The sequence below is a fragment of the Phoca vitulina genome, unplaced genomic scaffold (assembly GCF_004348235.1).
Source record: "Phoca vitulina isolate PV1807 unplaced genomic scaffold, GSC_HSeal_1.0 scaffold43, whole genome shotgun sequence".
In the NCBI taxonomy this organism is placed as follows: domain Eukaryota; kingdom Metazoa; phylum Chordata; class Mammalia; order Carnivora; family Phocidae; genus Phoca; species Phoca vitulina.
The window spans coordinates 7792080-7806267 of record NW_022589746.1 but is presented as its reverse complement, the minus strand read 5'-3'; the positions used below and the strand labels follow the sequence as shown (position 1 = coordinate 7806267).

The window sequence follows — 14188 nt, the reverse complement described above, 5'->3', positions numbered from 1 at the left end:
CCCCATTATTCATTTTATGGCACCCCATTCCTTCCTTTAAAGCACCTCTCTTCCTTACTAGACCATGAAATCTTTTAAGGTAAGAGCCATGTCTGTTTTATACACCATTTACTATCCAGTGCCAGGGACACAGTGGGAACTAAGACATATTTGTGGAATGAATGAATAAGGGAAGTCTGAAGGATGTATAGTCTACATCTCCCAACTCTACATTTAGGTCAAGGTAAACCAAAGCATAGACCTCAACCAGTTTAATCTGTCTTCCCACACCAACTCCTTGTAGCAATATTCATACACTTACTTTGGGTTTGGCTATATGACTTGCTTGGGTCAATAAAACATGAATGAATGTAACATCTGCCACAAGCGAAAAGAAGTTCTCAGAGACCTCAGGTGTCTGTTAACCCTCCTGAACATCCATGCTTGGCCACGGAAACCCTATGTCTCAGGCTGGGAGCTGCCCCATCAGCTTGCGTCTCAGGGTAAGAAGGCCCACGGACCACATGCATCGCCCACCCCAGCCTGGCGCAGACCTTGTCCAACCGCTAAGTCTTAAGTCAGATTGCAGCTGTACTTGTCTGAATGTTTACCTGCTCTTAGCGGAGATAAAACGAGAGGAAAGAAACAATATCCTATGGCCCCTTCAAGGGTGGTATAATAATTTTGTTTCAGTAACAAAGTAGATGATAAAGAGATTTCAACTTGGAATATGTGAAATAATATCTCCATTGCCCCCAAGAAATTAGATATTTTTAAGCTTTCTTTTGTATCCCCAGCAACACCCCCGATTTCGAAGGGTCCCAATCAGACAGTAAAGGGCACGCGGGGCTGACCTGTTCTCCTCCGGGATATGAAGAGACATGAACTGCAGAGGATCCAAACACTGCACTAGCCAGCCTTGGCGCTCACTTATTCGAGAGACATCAACCTTCAGGAACTGGTTGGGCATCCTGCTCCACAGGACGTGGGATAGAAATTGCACGTGCAGACGTGGTGGACACTGTGGCACAGGATTTTTGTGCTCGCTCTTGAATAATCCCGCCGATAGAGGCATCACGTTCTAGGGAATGGGGGAGCAGAGAAAGAATTAATTTATAACAGTTTTGGGGGTTAATGAAGTAATGACCACAGTCCTGCACAGGAGAGAGATACTGGAAGTAAGATACCCTCCGCGTCCAGCAAAGTCAATACAAGAAATAACAGAACTTGGATTGAGTTGCTCCTGCAAGGACAAGAGGAGAAAATATTATGAGAGAACGTATCTAAAACTGGTTGGGGATATTGCTTTTGTATACACTCTCTGGCTACCTGGGAACGCAATGGCAACCAAATATAACCACAGAATTTTCATATTTCTTTGCCAAGCTGGGCCCTCAGTGAAATCCAGCAAGCTTTCAGGCTGCTTTTAGCACCCAACTCTGGAAAGAGTTACATTCACTTGGCTCTCTCCTTGTCTGTCCCGTCACCCACTTCCTCCTTCAACCACTCACCCACTCACTGTCAGGTTTATCAGGCTTTAGTAGCCGGTGGTATTCCGGAGACAGCTCAACAAATAAACGGGACCATTACACAAGGAAACAGAATTCATCAGACATTAACACAATTTATTTGTCGTTCACCTTCCTCCACCTCCAATACATATCATCTTCAGCCTTCCTAATTCCTTCCGTCTGGTCTCAAGGAAAGAGATCTCTACTGCACCAAAACTTATTCATCCACTTATGACCTTGATACTACCCCCACCTACCTCTTATGGGCCATATAAAAACAATGACCTCACTTTTCCCATTACCTTCAGTGTCTCCCTCTCCCATAAAGCCTTGTCTACTGCATACTTATACACGGTTTCATCCTCAAGCTACTTTCCTATTCTCCCCTGCTAATGGGGGGGAAAAAAGGCCTGGCATTGCTTTAGGCACTGAATGAACAGAATACACAAAATCCCTCCTCTCATCCAGCTCCCATCTTTTTTTTTATTGGAGATAAAAAAAAAAAAATAAAGTCAGAAAGCAGATTCAACAACAGACCCAGGATGGAGGAACCAGAAGGCAGGGCAGGAATAATAAACAGAGTAGTTAGAAGGGGAGTCACTGAGAAGGTGATAAAGAAAGACCCAAAGAAGAAGCATGTGGACATGCAGGGGAAGAAACTTCCATGCAGAAGGGATGGTCAATGCAAAGGACCCGAGGAGGAAGTCTGCCTGGCAAGTCTGAGAAAGAGCTGGAGGCCAGGGTGGCTGGAGTGGAATGAAGGAGGGGAGAGCAGCAGGAGATGAAGTCAGGGAGGTAACAGAAGAGCAGACTGTTTAGACTTGAAAACCATCATGAGACCTTGGGTTTTTGTGTTCAGGGAAAGAGGGTTTCAAGCAGTGGAATGGCACAATCTGATTTCTATTTGAGAGCAGTGACAGTCACTCAGATTGTTGTGCGATGAACAGATGGGCAAGGGGGAATTCAGGAGACCCCATCAAGAGGCTACTGGAGGAACCTGATGAGGAATGATGGTGATGGAGATCGGTGTGATCATCAGAAGGGGCGATGGCAACAGGTTGCGGGCCAGGGATTAGCTGGCAGATGGAACTGGGATGTGGAATGTCAAGGAGAGAAGTCAAGCATGACCTCAAGGTTGTGGGCCTGAGCAAGTGGGTTTGCTATTTACTGACATGAAGAGGACTGTAGATCGGACAGGTTAGGAGGAGGAGGTATGATGGTCCGCACTTCTATTTTGGACATATTTAGACATATTTAATTTGCGATGTCTGTAAAACACCCAGATGGAAATGTCAAATAGGCCAACATGAGTCAGAGTTCTAAGAAACGACCGCTCTTTTGGTTAAGTTATATATATATATAAAATATATATATACATAAAATATATAAATTATATATATATATACGCACATATATACACACATGTGTGTATATATATGTATATATGTGCATATATATATATATATATATAAAAAACCATCCAAATTTGCTGTCTTTCTCTCATTTTCAGTCCTGAATTTGCTACAATATAGTTTCATCCATCATTTTGCTGAAATTCTTCTGGCAAGGTCACGGAAGCCTTCCTAACGAATAAGAGTCACGGATTCCTTTAGTCCATATTATATTTGCCTTCCTGTGGCTACTGAGAATCTCATTTTACAAAGGCAGAAACTGAGCTCACACAGTTGAAGGAAAAAAAATGTCCAAAGTCACCGAGCCAGCCCTGTAAAACTGCCTATGGTATGCATCCTGATGTGTGCCTTGCATCTCAAATTGACAATTGCAAAATTCAATTCAGTTCCTTTTCCTGCATTTCAACAAGCTCTTCTGCTTATTGTATTAGCATCCCTTAGTTGTCCAAACTAAAAAAAAAATAGTAATAACAATAATTTAATCCTCGAATCTTCATTCTCCTTGAGTACTTGGATCCAATTCAGCAACAAATCCTATCAATCCAATTAATTGTCACATTTTATTCATTTCTCGTCTACAACATCTTCTCATTTATCATTCTCCCTCCATTATGACTTCCACAGCTCTCATCGTCTTGGCCCATGAAGACAGTATCAAATCGGGGTACCTCAATTTTCCTGCCTGTTCTCATTCTCGAGAGAGCAGATACTTCCCCACATTGCCACCTCCACATGACTGCCAATGTATTTTTCCAAAACAGGTTTCATTATACTCAGGCCCCTGCTTCAAGTTTCCAATGGATCAACAATGTCCACATAACAGGTGCCAACTTCTTAGCATGGCATTCAAGGCCTTTCCAGCTTGGACTTGGGTCTCCCTTCTATCCACATTAATCTCCAGCCACATCCTGGAAGGCACTCTTGGTTAAGTTGCATTGAATTCCTTAACCTTTAGCACTGTGATTCACATACCTTTGCTTTCTTGCGCCCTCTGTCTAGAATGGCCTCTCCTACTAAATGTATTCTGAGATCTCTTATTCAATGGTTAAGAATCAATCTACATGTCCCCTCTTCCTTTAGCTTTACTTGGTCCACCCTGTCCAACCTCCAACTTCTTTGTTCTTCCACTTGTTCCCACAGTACTCTACATCTGCACTATTCTAGCACTTACCATTATGTGGCAGTTTCGTGTCTTTAAGCCCATTTACTAGCTTACCTGTGAGTTCAATGATTATCGAATGGTATGTTATTTGGCATTTTTGTTCCATATAAGCCTAGTTTTCTTGAATAATATATTTATGATGACCACAGAGAAGCCCTTTTTTGTTCTTAACTATTTTAATGATTAATAAATACTTTAAATTGTTGCAGAAACCCTTTCTAATTAATTTCGTTGCCCCAGTGACCTGAAGAAGATTACAGAATTTTCAAGCATGGCTTACCTTTCTTTTAAAGGATCATTATGTAACTGATATCAGTACTAAAAAAAAAATACTGAATTCATTTAAAGAAATAACTGGTATTCCCTAATAGAAAGACCCCAAATATAATATCAGCAATGAGTCTTTCTTACCTTTATTCTTCCCAACTCAAACTGGAAAACATTGGGACTTGTAGCTTGTGCAAACACTGCAGGAAATAATTTTGTACTTGGCTCCACCTTAAACAAATGAATTTGGTAAGATTAGACAATGAAGGAACACAAAGAAAAAATATTTTCTTTATAACGACTAAGGAACACTTTACAGAAGGGGACTGGACACTTGCATTCTCTCAGACAGATACCACCTTTCAATAAATTTGGATTATTTAATGGCGTTATCATATGAACATTTCTGGAGGACTGTACTGTTTCCTCTGACAGGCACTGTTATTATTCAAACAGAGATAAAAAAGGGCAGAATTAAACTCATCTAGATCTCTTTTCATTTTATTCTAATTTCTTTTTTTTATTTAAGATTTTAATTTATTTGAGAGAGAGACAGAGAGATAGAGGGATCGCATGCAAGCTGGAGGGACAGAGGGAGCGAGAGAATCCTAAGCAGACTCCCTGCTGAGCAGGGAGCCTGACCCAGGGCTCAACTCCATGACCTTGAGATCATGACCTGAGCTGAAATCAAAAGTCGAGGCTTAACCGACTGAGCCACCCAGGCGCCCCATTGTTTTCTTCTAATTTCTGTTGTACTTTTTGGTCTAAAATGTGTTTTTCCTCTCATGGGGAGAAAAGGCTTTCTTTCTGGAAGCACGCCACCATCTCTGCCCACAGACCTGGTAGTACGTGCCCAGCTCCTTGCCGTTGGCGGTGAACGTGAGCAGCCCACTGGCGGCGTCCACCACACACCCGATCTCCAGGCCATTGTTGTTGCGTCCTTGCCCGGGGCTCATGCTCTCACCCGCACACACCATATAGCAGTTGCTGCGTTTGATGCTGAATTTCAAAAAAAAAAACAAAAACAAAAACCATATTTTCATCTTCGTACGACCACAGACATGACAGAAAGCATGTATATCTTGCAAACTAAACCTAAATTATGCTGCGCAAGCAACAAGCTCATGCTGTAATGGGAGAGGTGCACAATGGGCCCGATTCTGTGATTCTGAGCAAAACTCCATTGACTTCGTGGACATTCTGAATCAGTTCTTACACATCTCTGAATTTCGCACCTAATGGAGACAGGTCAACAAGTTGGAACCAAGTAAAAACTGACCTGCACCTTCCCTCCAAAAACTCAAACCAAACTGGACCTTTTCCTGAGGTTCAAAAAAGTTTAACTGTTTAATAATCATCCAAATTTGCAATTTTCATTCTCATAGGGTTTTGTTTTGTTTTTTTCTTTTTAAACCACTTGTTCAGGGATGAGAAGCATTCATTTCCAAACACTATCAAAATCCTGAGGCAAATTCTATGTGAGCCATCAGTGATTCAGTATATTTAAAATTTGGCTAAAATTATGCCCCTTTGTGGACAATTTCTGGTGATCTGTTATGAGAGAAAAAATTAGCTAGAATATGCATTAAAATAAGTGATATTAACAACAAACCCTTGTTTCACCCTCACCAAAACCTTTACCAGAGATGGTAATAAACGTGATTTGAGCTTTGCCTCCTTCCCTTTCTCTGCCACAACAGAGTGAATGTGTTCACGAAACAATCAAAAAAAAAAAGTCAAAGGCAGGCAAGTAGGAGGAAAAGAAAAAGAAGGCTGAGATAAAGTCAGTTTCGGAATAATCAAGTTGGCTCTGTTTCTTCGCCCTACTTACATAAGATTCGACAACCCTTCCCTACCCTCTTATTTCTTATGCTAAAATCATCTCTCAGGTATCCCATCCCTTCTGTTGGGTTATTTCCTTATACTATTGCCATCTCTGAAAAATCAAATGTGTCCTGCAAGAATATTCCCGGAGACAGGTGGTTTGGGACCCCCATACTGATGTATAAAGCACTCTTGACTGGAGATTTTGGCTCGGCCCACTGTCTCCAGGGCTCCAGTGTTACAACCTGAAGGCAGGGGAGTGAGCTTCCAGTCACCACAAACAATGGTGCAGGTAGAGAAGAGAAGCAAGGTTATGGAGGACTTTTTCTATGAGACCTGTCACAGCAGATCAGAGAGGATGCATGGGCACAAAAGGTAGATGCAAATGGTCAGATCTTCTCTTGTCTTATTCTGCAAGGAAGATAGCCTTCTTCACTTTTTTGAAGGTTTGGTTTGAGTTTGGTTTTGTCTTACAAATGAAAAAGGATGGCACAGAAAGTGTAAGTGACTTACCCAAAGCCACACAGCGAGTCAATGGCAAAGCTGAGGAAAGAACCCACTACTCCTCAGTCTGAGTTCAAATGCATCCACCTGATCTCAACTACTAGCCCATATTCTCTTCATTTTTTTTCTCCCCACCACATAAACAGTTCCCAAGACACATTTCAGACCACAGAGATCTCACATTCACCCATCCCTAATCCCTAAAACAAAGGCTAAGGACAGGTAACCCAAACTGTTAGTCACACAGTGTCACCTGAAGGAATATACAATTTTTACCCAAAAAGGATGCACTGCTCTTACTTCTATAATGTTTTTCACTTTTAATATATTCAGATTCCTTACTGGTTTGTAGGAGTAACAAAAAGGAACTGACATTAATGGTTTGATGATATTGTTCCTATAAATACAATATTATCCTGGACATGAAATCCAAGGTGAGGGTGGAAAAAAACACCTAGGTTTATCAACATTTTCATCAGATATCATTCATGTAAAAAGAAAATTGAGAAAAACCGACCTTTCATGCACTTTTCCCTTTTCGTCTCCTAGAGTAACGGTTACTGTACGAACTCTGTCCAAGTCAAAGCCTGTATCATATTGATGGAAATCTGATGTAATCCAGCCTACCCAGACGTTAGTAGGTTCTTGGCCAGGAAAGATTCTCACTGAGTAATAGTACTGTCAAGACAGTAAAACCAAGTGTTGGCAAAGTAAGAAGAAACAAAACTTTGATATGCAATGTCTTTGAACTCCCTAAGACTGTATTTCGTTGTTTAAAATCATTTGGCCTAATTCAAATGTTATAGGTACAAAGAACTGACACTGTGAGGTAGGTCTGAAAACAGAGCGAAGGGAAATTAAATCACAAATAATGGGAAAAAGAGAAAAGATTTTATCAGAGCAAACATTCTAAGTGATTTGAGGCTTTTTATACTCGTAAGTATGTATGTTTTATGTACATCCATAACATACATACAAATGTATGTGTACATATATAGTACGCTTATGTAGAAAAATAATCCATGTAGGCAGGTTAAGTTTCATATTAAGTTTACAGAAGCATACTAATCAATGCTGAGTTTTTATGCCTGTCACCCACCTCTTTGAATATGCTTCACCTTTCCTACCAATAACATAATATTTTGACACCTTAAAATCACTTTGAAATAGTTCAGAAGTAATAAGTGAAAATCTAGCTCAAACATGGGGACACTCTACGAGGGGTAGAACTATATATTTTTTCCCATTTGGCATTTTAGGAAAAGTTGTTTTGAAAATGGTAAATGGCAGATGGCAAAATGTGACCTCCAACAAAGTATTTTAAATCATCTTCCTTTAGACATATCACTAAGATGAAGGAAATCATATGCACTTTGAAAAATTAAGTGGAAATCAAAATTTTTCCAAGAAACGGGATAGCAAAATCAGGATTAAGCACACCATGAGGATATTTTGCCTAAAATAGTTCTCTTAGTACATAATATACATCAGAATATACCTATGCTTTTCAAAATTTTGGCCCCAAAAATATAAGCAAATAATTATTTTAAAATAAGCTGACTAAATAGGATGAATGAAAATGAACTCTTTGAAATGCAACACATAATAAGTGACAAAGAGGAGTAAGTGACAAAAGCTGCAACCTCATACCGTGGACGTTTGCATCAAGTAATCGTAATCATCCCGATCATCTGCAAGGACATCTTCAGTGAGTCTTGCAGAATGGCTCGTGCTGTAATCTGGCTTTGTTCTTCTAAGCAAAAATCTGAAATATATTACAGGACTAAGAATAAGCAACATTAAAATGTTCTGCCTCACTGGAACATGAGCATATAATCATGTTAGTAGAGTGGTTCAAAATAAGGGTGATTTTGCTCCCCAGAGGACATCTGGTACTATCTGGAGACATTTCTGGTTGATGCAGCTGGGGGTGTGTGCCACTGACATCTAAGTGGGTGGAGGCCAGGGATGCTACTAAATATCCTTCAATTAACAGGGCAGACGCTCATATCAAATAATTATCTGACCCAGAGCACTGATCACGCTGAGGTTGAGAAATTAGGATTTAGTGCAAAAAAGGATGCTAAAATAACTTGCCTTCTTGTCTATAAAAACATACTACTGAAGAGAGTATACTCTAGAATACTCTCTAAGTTTCAACCAAGAACATAAACATCTTAAAAACTAACTCTTAGGAGGGCACGTTCTGCATGGAGCACTGGGTGTTATACACAAACAATGAATCATGGAACACTACATCAAAAACTAATGATGTAATGTATGGTGATTAACATAACAATAAAAAATTTTTAAAAAAAACTAACTCTTAGGAGAAAATACTTATAAATTATATATCTGATAAGGGGTTAATATCCAGAATATATAAAGAACTCCTATAACTCAACAACAAAGAAGCAAATAACCCAATAAAAAAAAGGGAGGCAAAGAACCTGAAAAGACATTTCTCCAAAGATGATCCACAAATGGCCTATAAGCACATGAAAAGATATTCAACACCATTAATCATCAGGGAAATGCAAATCAAAACCACCGCAGAGATGTCACTTCACAGCCATTAGGATGGCCATTATCAAAAAATCGGAAAGTAACAGGGGTTGCTAAGGATGTGCAGAAATTGGAACCCTTGTGCACTGTTGGCGGGAATATAAAATGGTGCAACTGCTATGGAAAATAGTATGAAGGTTCCTCAAAAACTTAAAAACAGAACTAACAGCAATTCCACTTCTGGGTGTATATCCAGAATAATTTGAAGTAGGGCCTTGAAAATATATTCACACATGCATGTTCCTATCAGCACTATTTGCAACAGCCAAGAGGTAGACTCAATCCAAAGTCCATCAATGGATGGATGGATAAACAAAATGTGTCTGTACTCAATGGGGTAATATTCAGCCTTATAAAGGAAGGAAGTTCTGACACATGCAGCAACATGGATGAACCTTGAGGACATCACACTGAGTTAAGTCAATCGCACACAGAAAAAAAAAAAAAAACAACAGTATGATTCCACTTCATAAAGTGGTCAGATTCATAGAAATAAAAAGTGGAACAGTGATGACCACAGGCTGGCGAGGAGGTGGAAAAGGAGAGTTGTTTAATGGGTACAGTTTCAATTCTGCAGGATGAAAAATTTCTGGAGACCTGTCTCACAGCAATGTGAATCTACTTCACGCTACTCAACTGTATGCTTAAAAAAAATGGCTAAAATGGCAAATTTTGTTATGCGTTTCTTACCACAATAAAGAAGTGCCTTAAATAAGTAACTCTTGGGATAGATTATGTCTGTGGTAACAAACGAGATGGCAAACAGGTTGCTTTCTTGTCCCCTGTTGAATCCTTTATACGTAGAGGAGGAGGAAGAAGAAGTGGACACTGGGAAATCCCTTGCTCTCTCCTGTATACCCCTCCCCACATAATAACTACACATTTAAAATCATGTTGCATGGATCAATGACCTTTGTTTCAGACGAGAGGGCTTTTCCTGAGCATAATCTTTGTGGTTATTGAATTCTGGTTTTGTGGCTTCCTTGTCTTTGTCAACTCGATCTGGCACCAGATGGCCATGAGCGGTCTTCATTAGAACCTCAAAGTCAGAATCTGCATCATAGTCCTCAAGATCATTCTTGGGCCCAAAGAGGCCGGCACCTGGGAGTCCTCCTGCCACCGTCTTGGAGAAGACTTCTGCGCACTCGATAGGCATGCTCAGGCGATAGAACATGATATCGGTGCTGCTCTTCTGAGAACCAAAGGACTTCTGAGTCACCTTCAAACACGGAGAACTGTCTATGGTGCCGTCTATTCTGGTCACCTAGCAAATGAAGAAGCGAGAGCTCAGATGTGAATCAACACCGTCGACCTCCTGATTCTAAAGATCGCTAACAGACATCACATCTTTCAAACCCTGAACACGGCCACGCGTGGCATAATTTTGCAAATGACAAGATTAAACACAGGGAGTCCTGTGTTACAGACTCATAGCTCTGCTTCTGATTCCAAGGACAGTTTGGGAAGTCCATGTTACAATTATATTTATTCCTATTGAGCCTGGTGTTGACTATATAAAAAGAGAATTGATTATTGTTAATCAGTCTAATCAGGTACTCATAAAATACTTAACATCAGAATCTAATGCTGTGCTCAGATTCCACTACTATGTAGCACTTTAGGGCCACCTTTTTAAGTAAGTGGCAATAATTGTCCAAGGGGGAATTCCCATGCATAAAGACATTCATCCCTTGTTTTTGGCAATGGTCTGAATTTTTTTTTATTATTATGTTATGTTAATCACCATACATTACATCATTAGTTTTTGATGTAGTGTTCCATGATTCATTGTTTGTGCATAACACCCAGTGCTCCATGCAGAACGTGCCCTCTTTAATACCCATCACCAGGCTAACCCATCCTACCAACCCCCTCCCCTCTAGAACCCTCAGTTTGTTTTTCAGAGTCCATCGTCTCTCATGGTTCATCTCCCCCTCCGACAATGGTCTGAATTTTAAAGAAAAAGCAAACCTCGATATGCTCATGATTTGATGGGACCTGGAGAAACTGAGGAAGCCTCTTGCTTAGCCACATGGTAATATCCCTGTTTGTGTTAACAGCAAACGGCTCATAGCCCTCTTGTAAGCCACAGATGGTGAAATATTTCAAGGTGCTGACATCCTTTCCAAAGTTCATCCTGCCCACTTGAGCCACTCCAAGGCTACAGGCAGGAATGAATCCTGGGAAGAAAAAAAATAATCAAATGTTCAGTATCATTCGTATGACAGCCTGTTTGTATGGAATTTCCAAAAGGACTGCTCCATTACTCCTGTCTTTGGGAGAGACGGTGGCATAAGGTAAAACAATATTTGGAGAAAACAGACCACTGATGCTAAGTATTAAATGTAAGGGTCAGAAAACCAGAGTTTGATCATAATTTACTAAATGTGGCCCCCTAGATTAAGACCCTTCTTTCACCCTGGACTTCTGTAAAAAGAGGTAAGTGCTCAGCAACCCCCAGTCCTCCAGGGATCTTAGGGTGGACAATAATAGAAGGATCTCCTCAACCCACAGCCTCTTAGCTCAGGAATGCATGGGACCCCCCCATAGAGGGAAGGTAAGAAAAGTAAATGCCAAAGTGGGTTGCTCTTCAATCTAGAACAAGCATTTGAAACATGCAAGTACTGAGCACAGCCTGAGACACAGATTTCTTCACATATAACTCAAGGAAAAAAGATTAAAGGCAACATTTTTAAAAGTTTTCATTCACTTATAGCTGCTTTTGAGTTTTGAGGAAAATTGTGCCTTTATCTGGGGTACACTAGAACTAAGTGTAGAAAACACGTAAAAAAAAATATATAAATAAATAAATATTCAGAAGTAGTTGCTAAAATCCTACTGAAATTCCTCCCATCTGTCCCTTTCCCTTTGATGTCACTGCCATTACAGATTAAGTAAGGCAATTCACATCTGACCTAAATAATTAAGATATGAAATCAAAGTGTAAGTTAAAAGTAAACAAGAAACTAAATCAAAAGCAATAGCTATATGCAGTAGGGGCAAATATCAAAATACTTCATCAGCTAATCTAATGTGTGGCAGGTTTAGTAAATCTTTCCACTACTGAATAAAAAGGGGAAAGTACATTAATTCCGTTCATTGTTTCTTTGAATTCTTTGGAATCAATTGTCTTTAGCAAGGGGCTGAGATGAAATTTTTCAGGGTGGAGGGTATGTGGAGGGATGTTTATGTACTCTTCATTTCCTTCTAGAATATTTCACACAGAAATTCAAGTAGTCAGTACAATAAACAAGGTCAGTATTGGAAAACAGACTACAGAGCAGAGGATCTAATTTACCGATCAAAAAAGCAGTGGATCCTAAGAAAAAAACTAGCAATTGTCTGTCTACCATTATGATTTATACTTCTTCCCTTGTTGAAATTAGTGGCAATAAAAGCAATATATAACCCTCAAAATAGCATGAGACAGTAAAAACTGCATCCTATAATTCATAACGATCTCACTCGGTTTGTATTCATCACACTATATATGCAAATAAATGGTTGTAGAATAGTGTTACCGACCAGGAAGCAAGAACACACCCAGCTGTGTGCAAGGAAGCGTGGATGATGAGTTTCTAGTTAAAACTAAAACCCACAGCTGTGTCTGCAGCTGTGACAGCTCTTGAAGCATCAGTCAAGGGAAATTGTTTGAAATAAGTGTCCCCAAAGGAATCAAAGGAAAGGACTGGATCAATACAATAGACCTGAGACAGCTTGAGCCACATTTGCACAAACTGGCAAATCGAACACCCATTTGACATAAACTAGGGGATACCAAGATAGAAACATCTCAGATTGTAAGGACTTATTTCTTGCCAGTCACTTTACGTGTAGAAGGAATCCCTACCCTATACGTGAAGCTATAAATCCCTGTATAGATCTTTGGGTGTTTTTTATACTAATACCTGAATTTTTCTGTATGTTGAGATATTTTGATTTAAAAAAAAAAAAGTAACTTGGGTTGCCCACAAAGATTCATGTCCCAAACTGTTCGCTATGGCTGCATTTATGATCAGAGAATATTGATTGCACAATAAATGTATGTTTTTTTCCTTGAGATGTAATACTACTTAGTCTTTGAATCTGGTTTTCAAAGGTTCATTAATATATAGAAAAAATATTCATAATAAATATTTTATGAAAGAAAGATACAGCATATGATTTATTTTTAAACCTGGGAAAGCATTAGAAATTTTTTTTAATTAAAAAAGTGACAATGAAAAAAAAAGTTACAGAATGAAAAAAACAGTTACAGAATGGTGGGATTTTTTAAAACTCTTTGTTCTTTCTTTTTCTGCTTCTCAATTTCACAAACTGTCTTCACTGAATATGTATTTTACTATGAAAACAAGTGATAGCCTTTGTAAAAAATAAAGTATTCATTGAATAAATTGGAGAACCGGAGTATACCTACATCTTTCTCATAGAGAAACGTGTAAGAGTAGTGTGGGTATAAAAAAATAGTCAAACAAGTTCAGCCTCTTGAAGCTCAAGCTCTCTACGCTGCTGGGTGTGCAGTGCGTTCAGTACCAGAAATCTTGCCAATAAAATTGAGTTAGTACAGGAATTATGAAGAGAAATTTAGTAATATGCATTAAGACACTTTCAACCCTTCCTTATGCAAAAAATACTTAGGAGCTGCTGCCGTGGCCGGAAACTGGGAATAATAGTTGACTAACACACAGACATCAGCCCAAAGGTTCTCACAGTCTACTGAGGTGGGAAGACAGGCAAAGAAGTTCTACCTCCTGAGCCATCTCCGGAGATGGGGTGCTAAGAGCAGAGGAAGGGGAGAGCGATGAAATTCAGGCAGGTTGTCAGAGGAGTTATCATCTGAGAGGGCAGATGGGCGTAGGTCCTACGAAATGACTAAGAACACAGAGCTTCGCATCTGAGAGACCTGCATGAAAATCTCCTTCCACCAAATCTCAGCTATTTGACCTTTGACAAAGTCCTTAAAT

General features: G+C 39.6%; 1 protein-coding gene across 3 annotated transcripts in view; it reads right to left on the bottom strand.

Moving 5' to 3' along the window:
* Positions 1-14188, bottom strand: part of RYR2 (ryanodine receptor 2) — a 739460-nt gene that overhangs the window by 229463 nt on the left and 495809 nt on the right. For all 3 annotated transcript variants that reach the window (XM_032430318.1, XM_032430320.1, XM_032430321.1), the window contains 7 exons: positions 11196-11404; positions 10136-10488; positions 8310-8424; positions 7177-7337; positions 5171-5330; positions 4476-4562; positions 834-1060 (listed from right to left, as the gene is read on the bottom strand). In XM_032430318.1, coding sequence (XP_032286209.1) covers positions 834-1060; positions 4476-4562; positions 5171-5330; positions 7177-7337; positions 8310-8424; positions 10136-10488; positions 11196-11404 — 1312 coding nt within the window. The remainder of the gene's footprint in view (positions 1-833; positions 1061-4475; positions 4563-5170; positions 5331-7176; positions 7338-8309; positions 8425-10135; positions 10489-11195; positions 11405-14188) is intronic.